The following is a 24,164-nucleotide window of genomic DNA, read 5'->3' as shown; positions in this document are numbered from 1 at the left end:
TCGCCCTCCCCCCCACTCCATCATTCCTAATGGTCACCTCCAAATTGCGCTCAGGGAAGATGACGGCCCCCTATGGGATGAGGTGGAGAAGAACACTGAGGAGTCAGTAAACAGGGTCATCTTTGCCTGTCATCCGAGTCCCACTGAGAACCATAGGAGATGGTAGCCATTTTAAGAAGAATGTCTTAAGTGAGGGCAAGCTGTGGACATCTGTCCCCATGTGAATAGCACCTTGGATCATTTTTGTGTTTTGTCCAGATATGATGTTTATTCTGACTGCTGCTCGAACAGAGACTGACCCAAAGCCCTTGGAAGACAATAAAAGGACTCATTGACTTCAGTGGCTTTGAATCAGACCATTGGTCATCACCTTTTCCTCCTATCTTACCCTTTTTCCTATATCAGGCATCCCTGTCAGTACATAGCCCTCATCACGTACCTGCTCCTCCATAGGCTCGGGAAGGGAAATGGAAGAAAAGCATAAACCTTTTCCATGCTTCTGATTAGATCCACTTTGGAAGTGAACGGCAGGGTGGGGGGGGGGAGTTAATGGAGCCCAAATGCTTGTCTGGGTTATTTCTTTGCTGTTATTTTTATTCATGCTGGAAATTGGTATGCATTAGTAGGAGCAGAAAAGGCAGCACATGCTAGTATTCAGGATTGTAAGAGGCATTTTCACATGTGGGTTATGTTGGTTTCAGAGTGCATATAGAGGCCTTCCTAATAAATGCATTGTGTGTGTAGACATTACAAGGATATTAGGGTTCTTGGATAATGTGCTGAGGGGATCATTTTTAAAAGGTAGTTGTTGGTCTTGCTTAACAGTTGGAGGAGTGGTGAAGGCAGCTAGGATTTGGAATTGCTATTGCCTTGCTGATCCAACTTTGATCTGAGGCTTCTACAACTTAGTTAACATGATTACTAGTTTGCAGTTATTCTGGCTACTCCTGGTCCAGTGTAGAGTATGCACAAAGCTGTGTGATGGAGAAATACTCAGTTACCACAGTGGGGTGTATCTTTAAGTATCAGCTAAAGCATATAATCTATATGCTGAAAAACTTGTTATCAGTCAGCAAAATTAGTCATGAATGAGTTGTTACATCCCTGTAAAAATAATATTAAAAATGGGGTCGTTTTACAGAAAACTTTTTTGTGGAGTTGAACAACACCAAACATCACAATAACAAAATAAATATTAAAATAGATACAGCAGCCAAGTCAGTCACATCTTTAGTTCAGTTAGGCTTATCTCTTCTTTTATTATTCATATTGTAAACATGCTGATACTATCTGATGTTGTCCTTTCTGTTCAAAGAGCTGGACTCTGTAAATACACCCTTCAATAGAGCCTTCTGTTTGTTTGTTTCTAACACTGGTAGTCATAAAACCAAGAAAAGCATTTCAACAGATCAGTTAAGTATGTGCTTAATTTGAGATTTAACTCACTGAGGCCATGTCTACACTACCAATTTGTGTCGACAAAAGTGATGTCGACACCCAAAAGTCGACATAATAAAAATTGCAATTTCGTGTTCAGACTTGCTCCCTCTGTCGGCAGATCGCATCCACAGTGGGGGGACCATCATCGACAGTGTGAGCAATGTACTGTCGGTACCTATCCCACAGTCCTTCTGTCACTAGGTGTTATGGAACGACGGAGCAGATCACGGTGCATCTTGGGACAGTGCTAAATGTCCCGTGATGCATTATTTTCTGTCCCAGCACTCCATGGGCTTCCGGCTTTCTTTTGCGGCATTTTTCAGCGGCCCTTCTTTGCTGTGCACCCCGGCATCTTTATGAGAAGGGATGGATCCTGCACGGCTCTCCTATGGTTTGTTAATTGTCATGAAGACATCACGGATGGCAGTGCAGTTAATCGTGAAGTTCCTATCTGAAGAAGACTCGCGGGCGCCCGACGTTCTGCAGGATATGGATAGGAGCACTTAGATTGCTTTTGGCATTCACAGATCAAGTGCATAGGGTATAACATCATAGGGCTCGGGAAACAAGCATTGAATGGTGGGATTGTATCGTCATGCAGATGAGGGATGATGAGCCGTGGCTACAGATCTTTTGGATGTGGAAAGCCGCCTTCCTGGAACTGTGCGCGGAGCTTGCCCCAGATCTGCCTCTTGGTAGAAAAGCGTGTGGCAATTGCTGTGTGAGCAAAAGCTGGCGACTTTAGACTGCTACTGGTCGGTTGCAAACCAATTTGGAGTGGGGAAGTTGACCGTTGGGGCTGCATTAATGCAAGTGTCCAGGGCAATAAATCGCATCCTCCTATGAAGGACCGTGACTCTGGGACATGTGCGTGAATTAGTGGATGGCTTTGCAGAAATGGGTTTCCCAAACTGTGGAGGGGTGATAGATGTCACACATATTCCAATTTTGGCACCAGAGCACCCTGCGATGGAGTACATCAATAGGAAGGGGTACTTCTCCATGGTGTTGCAGGTGCTTCGGGGTCAATGTGGGTGTTTCATTGATATCAACATGGGGTGGTCTGGGAAGGTGCGTGACGCATGCATCGTCAGGAACACCAGCCTGTAGAGAAAGCTGCAACTGGGGACTTTCTTTCCTAACCAGAAGATTACAATGGGGAGTGTTGAAATGCCCATAATGATCCTGGGGGACCCTGCGTACCCCCTACAGCCATGGCTCATGAAACCTTACACGGGACACCTGGACAGCAGTAAGGAGCAGTTCAAAAACAGGCTCACTAGGTGCCGGATGACAATGGAATGTGCCTTTGGCAGATTAAAGGTGCGCTGGCGATGCCTTTATGGCAGGTTGGTCCTCACTGAGGATAATATTCCTATGGTCATAGCTGCATGCTGTATGTTGCATAATCTCTGTGAAGCTAAGGGTGAAAGGTTTGCTCAGGGGTGGAGTGCTGAGGCAGACCGCTTGGCTGCTGATTTTGAGCAGCCAGATACCAGGGCTGTCAGAGGAGCCCAGAGGGGAGCTATTTGAATCAGGGAGTCTTTGAGGCAGCATTTTGACAATGACCACCAGTAACATATATCTCTGTCCGAGCTGCTTCAATGTTACGTTACATGTAGTTTTACGAGGGGGCAATCAATGTTTCCTTACATGTTCAATGTTACATTACATGTAGTTTTCGTAGGAGGCAATGGTGACATTTGGGGCCTTATATTCCTGTAATAAAGTGATTACAATGCCTGTGCATGTATTGGCAGTGCCTGCAATCTCACCTTTTAGAAAAAAAATAAAGATAATTTACCATTATAAAAGTTTGCTTTTATTGCACAAGAAACAGCACACACAAACACACAGATGCTTGGCGGGAAAGGAGGAGCCATGGAAAGGCAGACTCTCACAGCTGTGTTTAGGTCCAGCTATCATTGTGAAAGCTGTCTGAGGAGGTGGAGTGAAGGGGAAACCGAGAAGCCCTGGAAGGTGGAAAGGAATGTGCAAATGGAGTTTGGGGGGAGGCATGGAAAAGAGTTCTGAATGTGCTGCAGTGGAGGTTGAGCACTGATTTGCTCAGTCTACAGAACTTTAAGGACTTCAGCATCTGCGTTTGCTCCTCCATTACTTTAATCATCTGCTCAGTAGCGTCCTTAACAAACACGTGATTCTCTTTTCTGTCCGACCGTTCGGCTTCCCAGCACTCCTTTCGTTCCTTTTTTCTGTATTGCAGCACTGTAGGACCTCCCGGAACATGTCTTCTTTGCTGCATCTTGGACGCTTTCTTATCTGGTGGAGATGCTTGGCCGGGGTGCGTGGGGTGTTCCTGAAGGCCACATCTGATGAAGCACAGGGGACAATGCACAGAAGTGGGATTGTTAAATTCACGCACAGCATTGAAACATTTCTGTTAAACACACCTTTTGCAACATTGCCATCACTTTCTCACTGACCCTAGCCAGGCACACATCTCCTCAAACAGCCAAAGCATGGTGAGTGTTGGCAGGGGAGCTGGGGGGGGAGGGCTACACCACATGTGGAAAAGAGCACATGCTGTTTGCAAAGGTTGTGGTGCAGCATTCTAGGGAACAAATTCTAAAATTCTCCCACACTTTTCCACAGGCGGGTGTAATTCTAGCAGACATCTCACTGCTAAGGGTAAGCAGGGAAATGATGGTACATCTACTCCATGCTTGTGGCTTCCGCCCTGCTCCCAATGCTGCTCGCCTATGTGCTGCTTTGGTCTCTGCACAAGTGATTGATGAGTGGCGTGGGAAAGTTTCCTACAATGGGGGAAGGAACAAAGCTACTCTGCCACGGAAACTTGGGCAGAGGATTACCGAGTACCTCCAGGAAACTTTCCTGGAGATCTCTCTGGAGGATTCCCGTGAGATCTCAGCGTGCATCAACACCCTGTTCCGCCGTACTGATTAGCTGCACAGGGAAATGTCCAGCACACAGAAACACAGCCAACATCCCACATTTCTATAGCTTGAACCCACCTCCACACTACACAAACCACAGCCACTTACCAGGAGTCTCATCTCCTGCTTCTTGCTCGCCGTAGAGCAACTGCTGAGACTGGCTAGACACATCTGGAGTGGAGAATAGTTCCTGGCTGCCTGCCCGCCCTACCGGGCGACTCTGCTGGGAGCTGCATATCCTCATCTAACTCCACCTCTTCAATAATAACTTCGTCCTCCGGGTTAGGTCCTCTTTCCGCCGCCTCTGTGCCCTCCAAAGTATTCATGGGGCTCTTGGCCATGGAGGTGGGGTCACGACCGAGGATAGCATCCAGCTCCTTATAGAACCAGCAGGTCTTAGGAGAAGCACCTGAGCATCAGTTTGCCTCCCTTGCCTTATGGTACACTTGCCTCAGCTCCTTTATCTTCGCTCTGCACTTGCAGAGTGTCCCAATTATAGCCGTTTTCGCACAAGCCTCAAGAAATCTGCCCATAGGTATCCCAATTCCTACGGTTCAAGCGCAGCTGGGACTGCACAGCCTCCTCTCCCCATATACTGAGCAGATCCAACAGCTCTGCAGTGGTCCAAGCGGGAGAGTGTTTGCTGCAATAAGCTGCCATGGTCACCTGGGAAAATGCGATGAGACCTCTCCACGCCGAGCAAACAGGAAATAGAATTTCAAAAATTCCTGGGGCTTCTAAGGGGGAGGGGCGGGTGGTTGTTTACCTGGCTGCAGGGCAGTGGAGTTCAAACTGCTGACCAGAGCGGGTCAGGATGGTCATTGTGGGAAACCTCCTGGAGGTCAATTAAGGCGATGAAATGAAGCATGGTGTCTACACTTGCACTTTGTCGACAAAAATGTAGAGGAAAAAGACTTAAATCTCTCGTGAGGGTGGACGAATTTTGTCACCCAAACCAGGCATTTTCCCCAACAAAAGTCGCCTTGCAGTGTGTATGCACTCACTGTTTGGGTTGACAAATGGCAGTTTTGGCGACAAAACCTGGTAGTGTAGACAAGGCCTGAGACTTAAGTGCATGCTTAAGTAATTTTCTGAATAGGGATGGGCTTAAGGACTGTTTCTGTGCCTTGCTGAATCAGGCCTCAAAGAACGTGTTTTAGCAACCCGTTGGCAGAATGGTATGGGTGTATTGATTTTGAATTCACGAGCAACAATTATCCAGTGTTTTGCATCACCTTATTGTACTAGGGTGGGAGTTGCACCTAGTACAGGAGGGAAACTGAAGCCAGGATGGAAGCAAGTTCTTGGGGTTAAAATACAGGATGGGAATGCAGAAGATCTTGGTTCTATTCCTGGCTCTGCCACTGACTGCTTGTGTGACCTTAGAATCATAGAATCATAGAATATCAGGGTTGGAAGGGACCTCAGGAGGTCATCTAGTCCAACCCCCTGCTCAAAGCAGGACCAATTCCCAACTAAATCATCCTAGCCAGGGCTTTGTCAAGCCGGGCCTTAAAAACCTCCAAAGAAGGAGACTCCACCACCTCCCTAGGTAATGCATTCCAGTGCTTCACCACCCTCCTAGTGAAAAAGTTTTTCCCAATATCCAACCTAGACCTCCCCCACTGCAACTTGAGACCATTGCTCCTTGTTCTGTCATCTACCACCACTGAGAACAGCTGAGATCCATCCTCTTTGGAACCCCCCTTTCAGGTAGTTGAAAGCAGCTATCAAATCCCCCCTCATTCTTCTCTTCTGGAGACTAAACAATCCCAGTTCCCTCAGCCTCTCCTCATAAGTCATGTGCTCCAGCCCCCTAATCATTTTTGTTGCCCTCCGCTGGACTCTTTCCAATTTTTCCACATCCTTCTTGTAGTGTGGGGCCCAAAACTGGACACAGTACTCCAGATGAGGCCTCACCAATGTTGAATAAAGGGGAACGATCACGTTCCTCGATCTGCTGGCAATGCCCCCCCTTATACAGCCCAAAATGCCGTTAGCCTTCTTGGCAACAAGAGCACACTGTTGACTCATATCCAGCTTCTCGTCCACTGTGATCCCTAGGTCCTTTTCTGCAGAACTGCTACCCAGCCATTCGGTCCCTAGTCTGTAGCAGTGCATGGGATTCTTCCGTCCTAAGTGCAGGACTCTGCACTTGTCCTTGTTGAACCTCATCAGGTTTTTTTTGGCCCAATCTTCTAATTTGTCTAGGTCCCTCTGTATCCGATCTCTACCCTCTAGTGTATCTACCACGCCTCCCAGTTTAGTGTCATCTGCAAACTTGCTGAGAGTGCAGTCCACGCCATCCTCCAGATCATTAATAAAGATATTAAACAAAACCGGCCCCAGGACTGACCCTTGGGGCACTCCGCTTGAAACCGGCTGCCAACTAGACATGGAGCCATTGATCACTACCCGTTGAGCCCGACGATCTAGCCAGCTTTCTATCCACCTTACAGTCCGTTCATCTAGCCCATACTTCTTTAACTTGACCTTCCTCAAATCATTTTGCCACTCTGTGGCTCACTTTCCCATCTGCAGAATTAGGATACTGATTCTGAGGAACTTCACATGGGGATTACAAGACTTAGTTCATCAACATTCAGAACAGAGCATAAAAGGGCACAATATAATTATTATCATCCTTTTATTTGTGATTCATAGCATCTAGGATATGTGGAGCTACATTTAAGTGATTGAACCTAAAAATCTGATTTTTAGTTGTATTCACATTTATGAATGAGATGTTTTCACAAAATATAACTGCATAGCAAATTTAAAAGCAGCAAGAATTGTGTTCAAGTTAACTCAGAAATATCCTTTTTTGTTCTGTTTTTAAATTTATATTCCTGGAGAAAATTACCTATCAGTTGAGTCTTTCCAAACACTTGACTAGAGACTCTGGTTTTTTGCTCTAAATTTTTTAATAGAGTGCTTGATCTCAGATTTTTTTTTCTGAGGTTTAATACAGTTAAAAACATGTAATGCGACTGATAGTGTTTTTGTGGATTTCTAAATGAAATCTGTGCAGCCAATTGCATTTAATTAGCACATTCAAAATATAACAATAAATAGAATCATTCTGCGACTAATGTGTAGCAACCGTCTATACTTCAGTTTAGAAACACATCCGTTTATAAGCTCTCCCAAACACACATTCTCCTCTACAACCAGAAATATTTTCTACCTTTTGTGTTTTCTAGGCAGCCATTCTGAGTATAAAGCTAAAATTGCAGCTGGATCTAGATGTGGAGAAGGTAAGTCTGTTTCCCCTGTAGTCTTCTCTATCATCAGATGTATCCTTTGATAAACAAGACGCACAGTCTTGCACAAAAGTGGAAGTTATATACTATACGCTAATATCTAATTTGCAAGAAGTCGCTAGGGAGCTGCTAAAAATGATGTTTCAGTCTGAAGTGACTGAAAGATTTTTTTATACCACATTCCATCTTAATAGAATATTTTTCTAACTGGAATCTGAAACTCTAGCTGTGTTGATTCTGTTTTGCAAATTATTGTTTCTGTAATAAGGCTTATTAAATGCAAAAATAATCCCATCTCCTCCCCTGCTCTCCCCATTCAGAATAATGGGTGTAGGAAGATAACTAGGTATTTTCTACCTATGTGGTGATAAGAGGTGGCCTGGGTTAAATAAATTCTAATGCTGAAGGTTTGTAATGTTATTGGTAATATTTGTGTTGAAAATTCTGTGTAGAAAACTCCCTTTAGGCATATTTGGATGTAGAAATATTTTTCTAACATTTAAGCAATTTGGAACACTTTCCTCAAGCACTTACAGACCTCAGTATAGAAGACTTAGAGCTAGAGTGTGGCCCATCCCGAGCACCCATGCAGGGGTATAAGGCTCACTATCCACATTCTGAGCAGCAGCAAAATGGGCCGGCTCGTGCTCCTGTGCCTGTGTCTGTAGGCTGGGAGTGACTGGAGACTTGGCTCTGCCTCTCCAGTGCTGCAGCCAATGCTGCTGAGCCAATGCAATGGGAAGCAGTCTGCACCAGGTATAGAGCACAATGTCTCTGTAATGCTTTACAAGTGCAAAACTATTTTTCTTTCTAGATGTGCACTCCATTGCTACTTCAAGAGAAAACTAACCTAGTAGAGGCTTATGTGGCAGAATATCCTGATCTCCAGCGCAAACTCTTGCAGACCCTGGATATGTGGTGTGAACCTAGTTTTAATACTACAGACATCTCAAGGTAGAAGATTATTCTATTTTCCAGTGTTTTGTCCTTCTTATATCCAAACAGCATACAATATTATATGACATTATGAGCAGGTGCTAAATAACTGTCAGGTAAGGACAATATGTTTCCTAGTCCTCTTTCTACATTCACTAATAACATGTTGAAAGCCACGGAGTAAATTGCTAAATGTTGTACAGTCACTTCCCATCAGAGAAGGGAAAAATTCTGGTAATTGTGAAATGTGGTCTTTCCAAAGGCCTTATCCTATGAGGCACTGAGCACCTATCACTCCCATTGATGTCATGGAAGTGGCAGGGGCTGAGCACTTTGCGCGGTGAGGCTAAACATGAAAACTTTGCAGTAGATCTTATCCAGAAGACCTCAACAGCCTGACTCTGGTGCTTTGCTGTGGAAGGCTGAGTCGCAATATCCATTGTGCATATCTGGCAGTGAGATGTGGGGAGGGGAATAAGGATCATCAGTTGGTAACCCTGATTTCAGTTGAATTTTCAACTGAAAATTCCCTTTCCGTCAGCTTCAGATAGCAGTGCTAAACCAGGAAATGGTGCAGTTGTGAGGGAGCCATCTGCAGATAGTCCTAGTCAAAGTAAAAAGCCTTTGCACTCACTCCATGCGTGTGTGTCTAGTATTCCCATGATACAGTGGCAAAAAACAAGAAATATATATACTCATCATTCCTTTTCCAGTGAAATTATCAGGGTTGTTTTTTAATATATAAACCACCTCTCACCAAAGTAAGCACCAGCAGTGCAATCAAAACAACAGCATACATGCAGCAGATACAATGCTAATAAAAGCAGAGTGGGTCTTACATACCAGGTTGCTGGAAATCAGGTACTGACATGAACTCTTAAAGCCCTTGAATGGAGAATTGGAGACTGATGAAGACGCGAGTATCAGCTAATTGATGGAAAGAGCAACATTTACCTTAAAGTAAGCTCTCCACCTTGCTGCTGTCTCAGAAGCAGTTTATTGAAGGTTTAATTGGACCAGATGGTGGCTTTATTGGCTCAGACTTTCCAGAACATAAGAATGACCAGATGGGTCTGACCAGTGGTCCATCTAGGCCAGTATCCTGTCTTCTAACGGTGGCTGATACCAGGTGCTTCAGAGGGAATGAATAGAACAGGGCAATTATTGAGGGATCCATCTCCTGTCATCCACTCCCAGCATCTGGCAGTCAGAGGCTTAGGATGCCCGGGGCACGGGGTTGCATCCATGACCATCTTGGCTAAAAGCCACTGATGGACCTATCCTCCATGAACTTGTCTACTTCTTTTTAGAACTTAATTATACTTTTGGCCTTCACAACATCCCATGGCAATGAGTTCCACAGGGTGACTGTGCGTGTGTGAAGTACTTCCTTTTGTTTGTTTTAAACCTGCTGCCTATTAATTTCATTGGGTGACCGCTGGTTCTTGTGTTATGTGAAGGAGTAAATAACACTTTCTTATTCACTTTCTCTACACCATTCAGGATCTTATAGACCTCTATTCTATCCCTACTTAGTTGTTTCTTTTCCAAATGTAAGAGTCCCCAGTCTTTTTTAATCTCTCATACGGAAGTTGTTCCATATCCCTAGTAATTTTTGTTGCCCTTCCCTGTGCCTTTTCCATTCCTAATAGAACTTTTTTGAGAAGGGGTGACCAGAACTGCTCACAGTATTCAAGGTGTGGGTGGACCATGGATTTATATAATGACAGTATGATATTTTTTGTCTTGTTATCTGTCCCTTTCCTAATGGTTCCTAACATTCTGTTAGCTTTTTTGACTGCTGCTGCACATTGAGTGGATGTTTTCAGGGAACTATCCAGGATGACTTCAAGATCTCTTTCTTGAGTGGTAACAGCTAATTTGGACCCAGTTGGAGGAAAGAATGGTATAGGCTCAGCTGTGATGGATGAGGAGGGAAAAGAAGTTGTCACCCAGCATCAGACAACATCCCTGCTATTAAAAGGGAGAAGTATCTTATCTGCTTGCATTGATGTTTCTTCCTTGCTTTGCTTGTTTTGTTTACAGGCAGTATCAAGGTTTACGACCTAACAAACTCAACCATAAAATGTTAAGCAAACTGGTCTTCAGGCTCCTAGAACAATATAACCTAGATCCAGGTATGTGATATTACACTAAATCATTTAATCACCTTTCCTGTGAACAACAGATAAAGCTAATCTGTTTTCCCACATGTCCAGCAAGGAATGTCTGCTGTCATTTGGAGCTTAATTGATGTTGTTTAAAAACAAAGCACATAAATTATGGAAATTTTCACTTTGTGTTGTTGAAAAATTAGATGCTGGTGACTAATCGGCTGTTTCTTCCATAATATGACATAAATCTTGGCTTCAGAATGGTTCTGCATAAACATGTGATGGTCAGTTTTGAGTACTAGCTCCATCGGGCTCACATAAGAGGCCACACGTTACTCATTTGGGGATTCTGACTTTGTGAGTTACAAGACCATCAGCTTAAAAGAGATAAACCATGAGAAGAAGGAGGCACATGTAACTCTCCCGTGAAATAGGGGTGGCTGCTGCTGAAGGGAATTTAAAGGGCTCTTGCAACCTTACGGGAGAAGTAATACAGTTTACATCCTTCTAAGGGATCTGCTTCACTCCTAAATGTCACTTGAAATCCATTCTCGTTAACATTTTGCATTGCTTATTACTGTGAGATGTGTTAGGTTTCCTTGCATTGTGACATTAACAAGTAATGACTCCTGGCAGAAATCCTCAGGTGTCCCCTATAATTTGCATCCGGTGTAGGTCCCTCACTCCATGAGCACCACTGAATATTGCATATTTCCCTGTTTTCTGGGACTGAATGTTACTTGCTAACCTAAGCTGCGAATTCCATTCCATCTTGTAGTGATACTGTGTTGCATATTCATCTTCACATCTCCAAAATGCTGCTAAACATAAATGAATTATCCTCACAAACCCTCCCTTGGAGCATGTAATGGTAATTAATTCCCATTGTATTGGTGGGCAAACTGAGGCACAGAGGAATGAAGAGATTTGTTTAAAACCATACAACAGGTTGATGGTTCACCCAGGGTTAGACCTGAGGTTTTTCTTCCTCGTAAGCCTGGACATCCACTAGGCCATACGTCCCCTGTCAATTTACAAAGGGAGTTGAAGGAATTGCTCTCCCAAACCCGTGAAAGACCCACACACACAGGAAAATGACTGTACAGGAGAAATGGTGAAGTTGTCCATGCATAAAGTGCTGTCAAAGCACAGAGCGAGCAAACTGAAAAAAACAGAGATTTGTGTCCTTTAACCTTAGATGTTACTTGTAACAACAGTAAGAAAAAAATGTGAAGCCAAAAATGTGCTTTTGGAGTTGATAGTGCCTGTTTAATTATCAAGGTTTATAAATCATAGTGAAGGTATAAAACACGGTACAGTATAACTACAAAGCATCATTATTATCGTCATCTCCTGTTGGTGAGTTTTTAGCTTCTCCAGGATTTTTATTCATACACTGCCAGATCTGTCTAGCTGCACCTGCTGTATTAATGACTGTAGGGCAGGGGTTCCCAACGCGGTGCCTGCGGGCGCCATGGCACCCGCCGGGGCGTATAAGTGCGCCTGCATACTGGCCGGCAGACGAGCATCCGCCGAAATGCCGCCGACAAGCAGTGTCATCCAGAGGCGTCAGCGGCATTTCGGCGGCGACGCCTCTGGATGACGCTGCTTGTTGGCGGCATTTTGGCGGTGACGCCTATTGACATTGCCGCTTATTGGCGGCATTTCGGCGGATGCTCATCGTCTGGCACCCACCAGACGAAAAAGGTTGGGGACCACTGCTGTAGGGTATGTACTAGTGGTTCTGCAAAAAGAGATTGTGAGGGTAGAGCAGATAGGGGTAGCTGGATCCGCCAGGGCAATGAGTGACCTTGAAAGACTCCAGCAGTTTGAAGGAGTCTGTCTGTTCTAATGGAACTTCCCATGTGGATCTATCTCTGAACCCTGGGTGGGACTTTAAATGCGCCGCCCCAATGTATGTTCATATTTCCAAAGGTTTCCCACATCTTTTCCTCAGCAAGGTACCTGCAGTGTGAAAGAGATTTGGCCACCAGCTTGATCTGTAACACTGTTATTTGTATTATTGTTAGTGCAGGATAATAAAAACAATGCCTCAATTAAAAAATTCAGCCCTTGAATTTACCTGTGGGTATTAACATACAGTATAACTGAAGAATTACTTTGAACCTTTGATCAATTTTCTTTTTATTGTAAAGAAATTCCGTGCATATGCGCAGGCTAATGTTCCAGAGACAGCTCATGCTGCAAGTCAGGACATGCATTGCCAGGTGTTTGCGGTTTTTGAGGATTTAATTGGAATTGTTCTTCTTTGAGTGCTGTCCCTGTGGGTGCTCCATTTTAGGTGTTGGGGCGCCCCTGTGCTCATACTCAGAGACTTTTGGTGGCAGTGCCCGGTTGGGTCGTACATGCGTGGTCCCTGTCTCGTGCTGCTTCAGGCAGTTAACTGATGCTATGCTAACGACCCCCCCACTAGAGTTGGAGCAATCAGCAGTGCTTCACTACTTAGTAGTTAATTAGTTTAACAGTTAGTTACTTAGTTTCCTTGTTAGCATCTATTTACATTGTTTTCCTTTTTCTTTTATCCCTGTCACCATAACTTCAAACCAAACCAAACCAAACCAAACCAAACCCTTTTTCCTTTTCCTTTCCTTTTGAACTACCAGCTGGGGAGAAATTTCAGTTGAACCTCCGCATACACAGCTGCTCTGAGGGTGAAAGCCCCCCCTGACAGGAATGCCTGGTTTCCCAGGCTTTAAAGGATGTCTCAACTGGAAGCTTGCTATACCTGTCTCAGAGGGCCACGGTCAGTGTGTTCTCTGCGTAGGTGAAAGACACACAACTCAGAAGTCTCAGCACTGCCTCAAGCTCACTGCCGGGACAAGAAGAGCTAGAGATTTGCTGTTAAAGCTCCTCCTTATGGCAAAGTCTCTCAGACCTGCATCTGAGCCCAGAGCCCTCCTGGTGAAACTTCGCCAACCACGGCTTCTGACAGGGGTCCCTCCTCAATCCATGCATCTGAGCAAACTGTCAAAAAGGCAGGCACCTATGTCCCCAAGGCAGGAATCAGCCAAGAAGTGCCGTTCCACGAGAGGACACTCAGCACCGGCAGGTGACCCAGCGGGACCACCCGGCATCGCCGGTACCTCTGGAGCCAGAGACTCTAAAAGAGCTGGCTCCGACAGAGGCACCAAGGGGAAATCTGAACCCAATGCCTCGGCACCGCCAATACCAAAGCTGCGATCCACATGCAACGGCACGGCACCGGGACAGACGGCGGCTCCTTCAAAGACACGCTTGGTGCACACGGCGGCGCAGCCTTCAGTACCAGCTTATACACAGCAGCTCCAAGCATTGACAGTGATACAGCCTCAAGGGCCAATCAAACAGACATCACAGCAGTTTCTCAGACAAAAGGGTCTCTTAGTCGGTTCTGCCCCTGACTCCCCTATCATCGGCACCAATGTGAACATGTCACTCTCTGCACCGAGTCTCCTCGCGTCTCCAATACAATCCACTCCTCCCTATTCGAGTGAGGAGGATGAGAGTGAGGAAGGACAAGGAGATCTCCCTCCACAATCTCTACCATGAACCGACTAACTCAGGACCCCCTCAGGGGACATATTACACTGATTCCAAGTATTTTCAATGGTATGGCCAGCCCTGGGGGCCCCCCCATACCTCCCCCACCCCAATGGGCATACCCCACACAACAGGGACTGCCTGCCACATCCAGACCTGGCACACAGCAGTCACTTGTGCCTGGACCTTTGATGGTGGCAGGGGAACTGGGGGAAGATGAGGAAGAACCCCTGGTCATGGAAGGGGCACCACCTACCCATTTCCCATCACTATCCACAGATGACACTGTTATGCCTCCTCCCCATAATATAGGGGATGATTTCAGACTATTCCAGAATCTATTTAAAAGGGTGGCTAGCTCCCTGGACATCTCCCTTGAGGAGGTCCAAGTGACACAACACAAACTAGTGGACATTTTGCATACATCTGCTTCATCCAAAATCGCTGTGAATGATGCACTGATGGACCCTGTCAAAACCATTTGGCAGAACCCTGCCACTGCTCCTCCAACCTGCAAGAGGTCTGACAAAAAATATTATGTACCAGCCAAAGGCACAGAGTTGTTTTTTTTTTTTTTTTTAAAATATGGAAGTATCCTATCTCCTAGAACTGGAAGGGACCTTGAAAGGTCATCGAGTCCAGCCCCCTGCCTTCACTAGCAGGACCAAGTACTGATTTTGCCCCAGAGCCCTAAGTGGCCCCCACAAGGATTGAACTCACAACCCAGGGTTTAGCAGGCCAATGCTCAAACCACTGAGCTATCCCTCCCCCCCTCTTTTCACATCCAGCGCCCAATTCCCTAATGGTGGACGCAGTCCAGGAACATGGTAGGCAACAACAGCCCCAAACCACACCTCACGACAAAGAGTGGAAAAGACTTATCTTTTTGGTCACAAGGCTTATTCCTCGGCTACACTACACCTCCGTATAGCCAACTGCGAGGCATTACTGGCAAAATATGACTATAGTAACTACACAAAAATGTCTGAATTGACTGATTTTATTTCTGAGGACAAGAGAGAACAATTCACAGCACTTGTGTCAGAGGGACAACTCATCTCCAAAACAGCCCTGCAAGCCGCACTTGATTCTGCGGACACAGCTGCAAGTTCAGTGGTGACGGCTGTCGTGATGAGCAGGGCCTCATGGCTCCACCTCTTCGGCTTTCCTAAGGAGATGCAATCCACGGTTGAGGATTTGCCATTTGAGGGTCCCAAACTCTTTGACGAGAAGACAGATGACTCTCTCCACTCATTCAAGGAGTCACAGGCGACACTCCGATCCTTGGGAATCTATACACCCAAACCCAGGAAAACACAGAGAAATTATGTACCCCAACGCTACTGCCAGACCATGTATTCGCAACAACAATGGTGATTTGAGTCACAGGCCCACAAACACAGTCCCCTGAGGGGACGCCAATCCACTTCTTCAGTAGCTGTGTCCCAACCATCAATCTCCAGACAACAAATTTGAAGCCTTGGTCGAGGGCACGAGAACCCCAGGTCTATCTGTGCTGGTGACACCATCTCTCTCCCAACCATTCAGATATCGTCTAGTTCCATTTTATCCAATCTGGAAGACCATCACATCCGACAAATGGGTGCTAGAAATCGTACAAACTGGTTACTCCATCCCCCCCTTTTTTCCCCAACCACCCTACCCATCCTCCCTCCCTGTCTCTCTTCTCAAGAGTCTCTACTGTACCAGGAAGTAAGCCACCTCATGCAGCTAGGAGCAGTAGAACCTGTTCAAAGAGAACACAGAGGGAGAGGATTTTATTCCCACTATTTTCTCACAAAGAAAAAGTCCGGCGGATGGAGACCAATACTCGATCTACGACGACTCAACAAGTTTGTCAAAACACAACGATTCAAGATGGTCAAACTAGGCACCATAATTCCAGCTCTAGAAAGAGGGGATTGGTTCTCGTCCCTCGACCTCTGGGACTAGATGACCTCCGGAGGTCCCTTCAAACCCTGATATTCTATGATTCTATGATGCGTATTTTCATGTAACAATACATCCCTCTCATCGCAGATTTCTCTGTTTTACCATCGGACAGGACCACTTCCTTTCTGCCTCTCTGCTTCCCCTCAAGTGTTTTCGAAGGTACTGGCCGTGGTTGCAGCATACCTGCGCAGAAATGCAATTATGATATTCCCATACTTGGACGACTGCCTGCTAAAAGCGTCAACATGGCAGGCAGCAATACAAGCCACTAAACAGATGGTAACCCTTTTCACAAGATTGGGCCTCCAAATAAATACCGAAAAGTCCACCCTGACTCCAGTGCAGGAGTTGGAGTTCATTGGGGCCCATCTCAAATCTACCGAGGCCATAGCCTCTCTACCAAGGCGATGGTTTCTCACTCTCACCAGCCTCATATCCACGACACAAAACAGTCCACAGATATCAGCCAGGACTTGCCTACAACTTCTTGGTCACAAGGTAGCCACAACGTTTGTCGTCAGACACATCAGATTAAACATGCATTGCCTGCAAGGATGGCTCCTTATGAATTATGTCCCACACAGACACAGCATAAACAAGTGTCTTACGATGCCGGACAAAATAAAGGACTCCCTACTCTGATGGATACAACCAGCCAATGTATGCACAGGAGTGCCCTTCCTTCAGAAGATGCCAACACTAAACATCACTACAGACGCCTCACTGTTGGGATGAGGGGGCACACATGCATCCACATTCTCTCCAGGGCTGCTCGTCTCCTGCAGAATCCCTTCTACATATAAATCTATTAGAACAGCCTAGCTCCATCCTCTTTGGAACCCCCCTTCAGGTAGTTGAAGGCTGCTATCAAATCCCCTCACACTCTTCTCTTCTGCAGACTAAACAAGCCCAGTTCCCTCCGCCTCCCCTCATAAGTCATGTGCCCCAGCCCCAGGGCCGGCTTTAGCAGGTGCGGGGCCCCACGCCGGGACGCGAATTGTCTCGCGCCCCTCCGCCCCGGCCCCGCCCCGACTCTGCCCCTCCCTGCCCCATTGGATCCCTCCCCAAATCCCCGCCCTGGCCCCACCCCCAGACCCGCCCCCTTACTGCCCCATTGGATCCCTTCCCAAATCCCCGCCCTGGCCCCGCCCCCTCACTACCCCATTGGATCCCTCCCCAAATCCCCGCCCTGGCCCCGCCTCTTCCCCAAGCACGCCTCATTCCTCCTCCTAACCCCTCCCTCCCAGGCGTGCGCTGATCAGCTGTATGGCGGCGCAAGCGCTGGAGGGAGGGGGGGGGAGGCAGGATGCGGCGTTTTTTTTTTTTTTTTCCGCTCCGCCAGCAGCCCCGGACGTTGTGGGGCCCTCTTAGGCGCGGGGCCCCATTCCGGGGAATCGGCCGAATCGGCTTAAAGCCGGCCCTGCCCAGCCCCCTAATCATTTTTGTTGCCCTCTGCTAGACTCTCTCCAATTTGTCCACATCCCTTCTGTACTGGGGGGCCCCAAACTGGACGCAGTACTCCAGATGTGGCCTCACCAGTGCCAAATAGAGGGGAATAATCACTTCCCTTGATTGGCTGGCAATGCTCCTACTAATGCAGCCCAAAATGCCATTAGCCTTCTTGGCAACAAGGGCACACTGCTGACTCATATCCAGCTTCTCATCCCCTGTAATCCCTAGGTCCTTTTCTGCAGAACTGCTGCTTAGCCAGTCGGTCTCCAGCCTGTAGCGATGCATGGGATTCTTCCTTCCTAAGTGCAGGACTCTGCACTTGTCCTTGTTGAACCTCATCAGATTTCTTTTGGCCCAATCCTCCAATTTGTCTAGGTCACTCTGGACCCTATCCCTACCCTCCAGCCTATCTACCTCTGCCTGCAGCTTAGTGTCATCCGTGAACTTGCTGAGGGTGCAATTCATCCCATCATCCAGATCATTAGTGAAGATGTTGAACAAAACCGGCCCCAGGACCAATCCTTGGGGCACTCCACTTGATACCTGCAGCCAACTAGACATCGAGCCGTTGATCACTACCCGTTGAGCCCGACGATCTAGCCAGCTTTCTATCCACTTTATAGTCCATTCATCCAATCCATACTTCAACTTGCTGGCAAGAATACTGTTGCTGGCTTATTTTTTATGGTTTTTGCCACCAGCTTTTCCCTTAGATTTAATCCTGAATTGCATTTTGTACAAACCTTTAAGCCCTAGAGATAACAGTGTACAATATATACTGAGAATGATTATTTCTCATGTATTTAAACAGTAGAGGGCAGAAGAGGGCTGCTCAGAAATCTGTGCATTAGTTCAGGTATGTCACTACCATCCTTAGACATTGCGAGAATGCAGTGTGTACCAGAGGACAGCCAGCAGTACTTCACAGGGTTTCTTTGAATTAAGTATTTTCAAAGGATGTTACTCTGGAGTCAGGTGAACGAGTGTAATATTAGAACTAAAGAGAAAATGCCTGATCTATCGGAAGATGATAGGCAAAGTAACTTTTGTTCCCACAAATATCATTCAGTTGTGTGCAGGCAGAGTAGAAGGATACGCTCTTCCATTAAATTAGATCACCCGGGGTTGTAAACCATTGTTTCCCACCACTTGTGGATGATTTTCCTGCTGCATGTCTCAGCCCTATTGTCAAATACCAGGGCAACTTTGTCTGTGAAAATTGCCTGTGTGAATTCACATTGTTTAGGAGATGTGAGCCTCTCTCATAAAGTCAGGAGCTTTTACCTGGTAGTGACCACTGGCTTGTACACCCACCTTCTCCCCAATAGGATATGAAATACGGCATAGGCCAAATCACCACTCAGTCCCTTCAGGCTGCTGAAGGAGAGTTGGGCTTGGGACATGCTGTCCTTGACCCTTCCCTTGTCATTTCCCCTGTTTTTCTAAAGAACTGTGTTTTTTCCCTTTGAAGTACTAGCTACTGCTGAAGATGACCCCTAAAGGGCCCTAGTTAATCTAGGGAGAAGATAGAAGTGTGAGGACTCTGGAGCAATCCAAAGCTCTCTTGGTTTCTGCACTCTGTTAGGGCCAAACCCACTCTTCCCTTCTTGTTCTGAAACAGTTTGCCACGTTGTCAGATGAGCCAGAAGCCCACCGTGTGGCACTCGTTCTTTAGGCTCTCATCTAAGTGCCTTCTTGGGAGGCTGGTGTCTGGACTACAAGTTTAATGGGATGGTCAACTGCCTCCAAGAGTCTGTGGATTTTTGCTCCCTTTCCCCTATGGAGACTGCTTTTCCTATTCCCTGGGGCCATGGAATGAAATTATGTAAAATCAGTGAGTCCTGGAAATTACACTAAAAGGATATCCTATCCAGCTGCACTCTATGCCACTTCACCCTAATCTGCATGAGGAACTCTTCTCATCAGAAAGTGCTATGGATCTAAAACATTTCCTTCCTCCAAATAGACCATAGTACAGAAGGTAAAGGCTTTAGTTCTCTTATTTCCAACGATTTCAGCTCTTGGGGGCTGGTTCTCGTTTACACTAAGGCCCCTTAACTTTGCAAGAGCAGTGGGAACCGAGTTAGTGCAAATGAGAATCAGGCTCTTGGTGTAATGTAAAGACAGGGTTGAGTGGGACCTAATAGTGAATCAGAAGGAATGCAGTGCATTATCAGTTTTATACAGTCAACCACCAGATCTACAAAACCGAAAAGCTGTCATCCCAAAACACACCCACAGACCATGTAACACCAGTGCAGTGTGTGTGTCCATTTCAAGCCCTGTATGTAAAGAGGACATCACATTTGTTTTTGCTTTCTGGCTGTTAGTATCAGGCTTCCTCCCTACCAAATGATGAAGATGGGTGGAAGGGTAGAATTCCTGGTTCTACTTTTGTGTCTATCCCAAATGCGAAATGCAATCCAGACTAGATCCCATTATGGTGCTACTGCAAGATTTTGTAATAATACACATCCAGTGATATATGTTGAGGGAGGGAGTATTTATTAGAATCATAGACCCATAGGGTTAGAAGGGACCACAGGGGTCATCTAGTCTAGCCCCCTGCCAAGATGCACGATTTGCTTTGTGCTGATGCGTAAGAACCTCAGCCATGGAGCAGGCCCAGGACCATACAAACACGTAATGAAAGTATGGCCCCTTCTCCAAAGCGCTTACAATAGATCAGGGGTTCTCAAACTGGGGGTCGGGACCCCTCGGGGTCGTGAGGTTATTACATGGGGGGTCGCGAGCTGTCAACCTTCACCCTAGAATACTCAAGGAGCTAATAGAGGAGGTATCTGAGCCTCTAGCTATTATCTTTGGAAAATCATGGGAGACAGGAGAGATTCCAGAAGACTGGAAAAGGGCAAATATAGTGCCCATCTATAAAAAGGGAAATAAAAACAACCCAGAAAACTACAGACCAGTTAGTTTAACTTCTGTGCCAGGGAAGATAATGGAGCAAGTAATTAAGGAAATCATCTGCAAACACTTGGAAGGTGGTAACATGATAGGGAATAGCCAGCATGGATTTGTAAAGAACAAATCATGTCAAACCAATCTGGTAGCTTTCTTTGCTAGGATAACGAGTCTTGTGGATAAGGGAGAAGCTGTGGATGTGGTATACCTAGACTTTAGTAAGGCATTTGATACGATCTCGCATGATATTCTTATCAATAAACTAGGCAAATACAACTTAGATGGGGCTACTATAAGGTGGGTGCATAACTGGCTGGATAACCGTACTCAGAGAGTAGTTATTAATGGTTCCCAATCCTGCTGGAAAGGTATAACAAGTGGGGTTCCGCAGGGGTCTGTTTTGTGATCGGCGGCATTTCAGTGGCGACGCCTCTGGATGACGCTGCTTGTTGGTGGCATTTCGGCGGATGCTCGTCCGCCGGCCAGTATGCAGGTGCACTTAGACGCCCAGGTGGGCGCCATGGCGCCCGCGGGCACCGTGTTGGGGACCCTTGGTCTAGAGAACATGACCTATGAAGGAAGGCTGAAAGAATTGGGTTTACTTAGTTTGGAAAAGAGAAGACTGAGAGGGGACATGATAGCAATTTTCAGGTATCTAAAAGGGTGTCATAAGGAGGAGGGAGAAAACTTGTTCACCTTAGCCTCTAAGGATAGAACAAGAAGCAATGGGCTTAAACTGCAGCAAGGGAGGTTTAGGTTGGACATTAGGAAAAAGTTCCTAACTGTCAGGGTGGTTAAACACTGAAATAAACTGCTTAGGGAGGTTGTGGAATCTCCATCTCTGGAGATATTTAAGAGTTGGTTAGATAAATGTCTATCCGGGATGGTCTAGACAGTATTTGGTCCTGCCATGAGGGCAGGGGACTGGGCTCGATGACCTCTTGAGGTCCCTTCCAGCCGCAGAATCTATAAAACCCCAAACCCTGCGTTGCTTCCTAATTTATAAGGGGGGGTCGCACTCAGAGACTTGCTATGTGAAAGGGGTCACCAGTAAAAAAGTTTGAGAGCCACTGCAATAGATTGTCTTATGCTATCTTGGAGAGGGCACTGTGCTGGGACTCAGTAGACCTGAGTTCAATTCCCTGCTCTGTCACTGGTCTGTGTAACTATGGGCAAGTCACTGTACCTCTCTGTGTCTCAGTGTCCTCATTTGTAAAATGGGGATAATGATATTGACCTGCTTGGGAATCTGCTGATGAAAAGTGCTGTATAACCAGGGGGCAGCCATTTCAGACTCAATTCTGAGCGCCAGAGAGGAATTGGTTGCAAATCTAAAGGCAATTTGGGTGAAAGTGATCACGAAATTATAAGATGTCATGGTTCTAAAGAAAGAAAGGAGTGAGAACAGCAGAATAAAGACAATGGCCTTCAAAAAAAGCAGACTTCAACAAACTCAAAGAACTGGTAGGTAAGGTCCCATGGTGAGAAATTCTGAGGGAAAAGGGTGTTTGGGAGACCTGGCAGTTTTTCAAGAAGATAGTATCAAAGGCACAACTACAAACTATCCCTGTGCAAAAGAAAGATAGCAAGACCAGTAAGAGGCTAATATGGCTCCATCAGGAGCTCTATAACGTCCTGAAAATCAAAAAGGAATCCTACAAAATGTGGAAACATGGACACATTACTAAGGAGGAGAACAAAAGAGTAGCACAAGCAGGCAGGGACAAAATCAGAAAGGCTAAGGCACAACAGGAGTTACACCTAGCAGGAGACATCAAAAGCAATAAGAAGAGGTTCTTTAAATACATTAGGAGCAAGAGAAAGATGAAATAAAGTATAGGTCCTCTAGTGAGTAGGGAATGAGAGCTAATAACTGGTGAGATCAAGAAGGCTGAGGTATTTAATGCCAGTTTTGCTTCTGTCTTCACCAAAAAGATTATGGCTCACCAGATACTCAACACAATTAATATTAACAACAAGGGGGAAGGAACACAACGCAAAACAGGGAAAGAACAAATTAAAGAATATTTAGGTACGTTAGATATATTCAAGTTGGCAAGGTCTGATAAAAATTAATCCTAAGGTACTTAAGTTGAATCTGAATCTGAATCTCAGAACCGTTAGCAATTATTTTTGAGAACTCCTGGACAATAGGTGAATGTCCCAGTGGACTGGAGAAGAGCAAACATAGCACCTCTCTTTAAAAGGGGTAACAAACAGGACCCAGTGAATTATAGACCAGTCAGCCTAAAGTTGCTAAAACAATTTATCAATCAATCAATCAACTTGTAAGCACTTGGAGGATAATAGGGTTATAAGGAATAGCCAGCATGATTTTGTCAAGAAGAAAACATGCTAAACCAACCCAATTGCCTTCTTTGTCAGGGTTACTGGGCTGTGAGTAAGGGGGAAGCAGATGATGTGCTATATCTTGATTTTAGTAAGACTTTTGACACAGTCCCACATGCTAGGGCCCTACCAAATTCACGGCCATGAAAAACGCGTCATGGACCGTGAAATCTGGTCTCTTTGCATGCAATCTGGTCTTTTGTGTGCTTTTACCCTATACCAGCAGCCCTCAACCGGGGGTCTGTGAGCCTTTTCAGGGAGGCTGCAGGGCCCCGTGGCTGGAACCTGGTGCCCTGAACCCTGGCACCTCCTGTGGGGCTGAAGTCAGGATCCCTGGCACCCCCTTGCGGGGCTGAAGCTGGAAGTGGCGCGAGGCTGAAGTCCCCCTCCCCCAAGCCAGGAGCAGAGTGGGGCTGAAACCGGTGCTCTCCTCCCCCCCCCACCAAGCCAGGAGTGGTGCAGGGGGTTGAAACCGGCGGGGGCCCCCTGCCCTTGAAGCCAGGAGCGGTGTGCTGCTGAAGCTGGGAGCCCCAGGGTTCCCCACCTCCTGCTGGGAGCCACGTGGGACTGAAGCTCCAAACCCTGGTGCTCCCCGTGGGCACAGCTGGGGGAGAACAAGGGTGTTGGCCCCCCAAACTGCAGTGCCTTTCCCAGAGTGCGGCAGTCTGGGGGCTGCTCCATCCCCCTCACACCTTCTCCTCCCCCCCCAGGCCTCCTCAGGCCCAGCCCTCTGGCCAGGTTGTAGGTGGGAAGCCAGAGCCAGGCAGTGCAGCAGCTGCTCCTCTGGCTGGTGGTGCCATGGAGTGTGCATCCCTGGCATCCCCCATCTGCTGCTGGTGCCCGGGGTTGTGGCTTCCAGCCCTCTTTGCTCACGCAACTGGTAAGAGCCACCTGGGTGGGGGGACCCAGCTCTGGGGCTAGCAGAGCCCTTGGGGAGCAGCTCTTCTGGCACACAGCCCCTAGCTATCCTTCTTCCTGCACCCTGAACTACCCCCCTTGCCCACACACAGCCCCTAGCTACTCCCTGCCTGCACCCTGAGCTCCCCCCACCCATACACAGCCCCAGCCATCCCCTGCCTGCACCCTGAGCTACACCCCTGCCCATACACAGACCCTAGCTGCCCCCTACCTGCACCCTGAGCTATCCCCTGCCCACACACAGCCCCTGGCTACCCCCTCCCTGCATCCTGAGCGGTTTTCAAAGTTTTTGAGCTGAGTTCCCCCCTTTGAGTAATATTTTTTGGTTGCAGCTCCCCCCCCAACCCAGACAGGTGGGGGGG

The 24,164-nt window shown here is 46.8% G+C and overlaps 1 protein-coding gene across 1 annotated transcript in view; it reads left to right on the top strand.

Annotated features, from left to right (window-relative positions):
- EXD3 (exonuclease 3'-5' domain containing 3) overlaps positions 1-24,164 on the top strand; it is a 313,193-nt gene that overhangs the window by 168,507 nt on the left and 120,522 nt on the right. The window contains exons 7-9 of the mRNA XM_029913175.1: positions 7,559-7,612; positions 8,433-8,572; positions 10,601-10,692. Coding sequence (XP_029769035.1) covers positions 7,559-7,612; positions 8,433-8,572; positions 10,601-10,692 — 286 coding nt within the window. The remainder of the gene's footprint in view (positions 1-7,558; positions 7,613-8,432; positions 8,573-10,600; positions 10,693-24,164) is intronic.

Source organism: Terrapene carolina, unplaced genomic scaffold (assembly GCF_002925995.2).
Source record: "Terrapene carolina triunguis isolate 2854851 unplaced genomic scaffold, T_m_triunguis-2.0 Scaffold508, whole genome shotgun sequence".
Lineage (NCBI taxonomy): Eukaryota > Metazoa > Chordata > Testudines > Emydidae > Terrapene > Terrapene triunguis.
The sequence above is the reverse complement of the archived record's forward strand: the minus strand, read 5'-3'. Positions and strand labels throughout refer to the sequence as shown.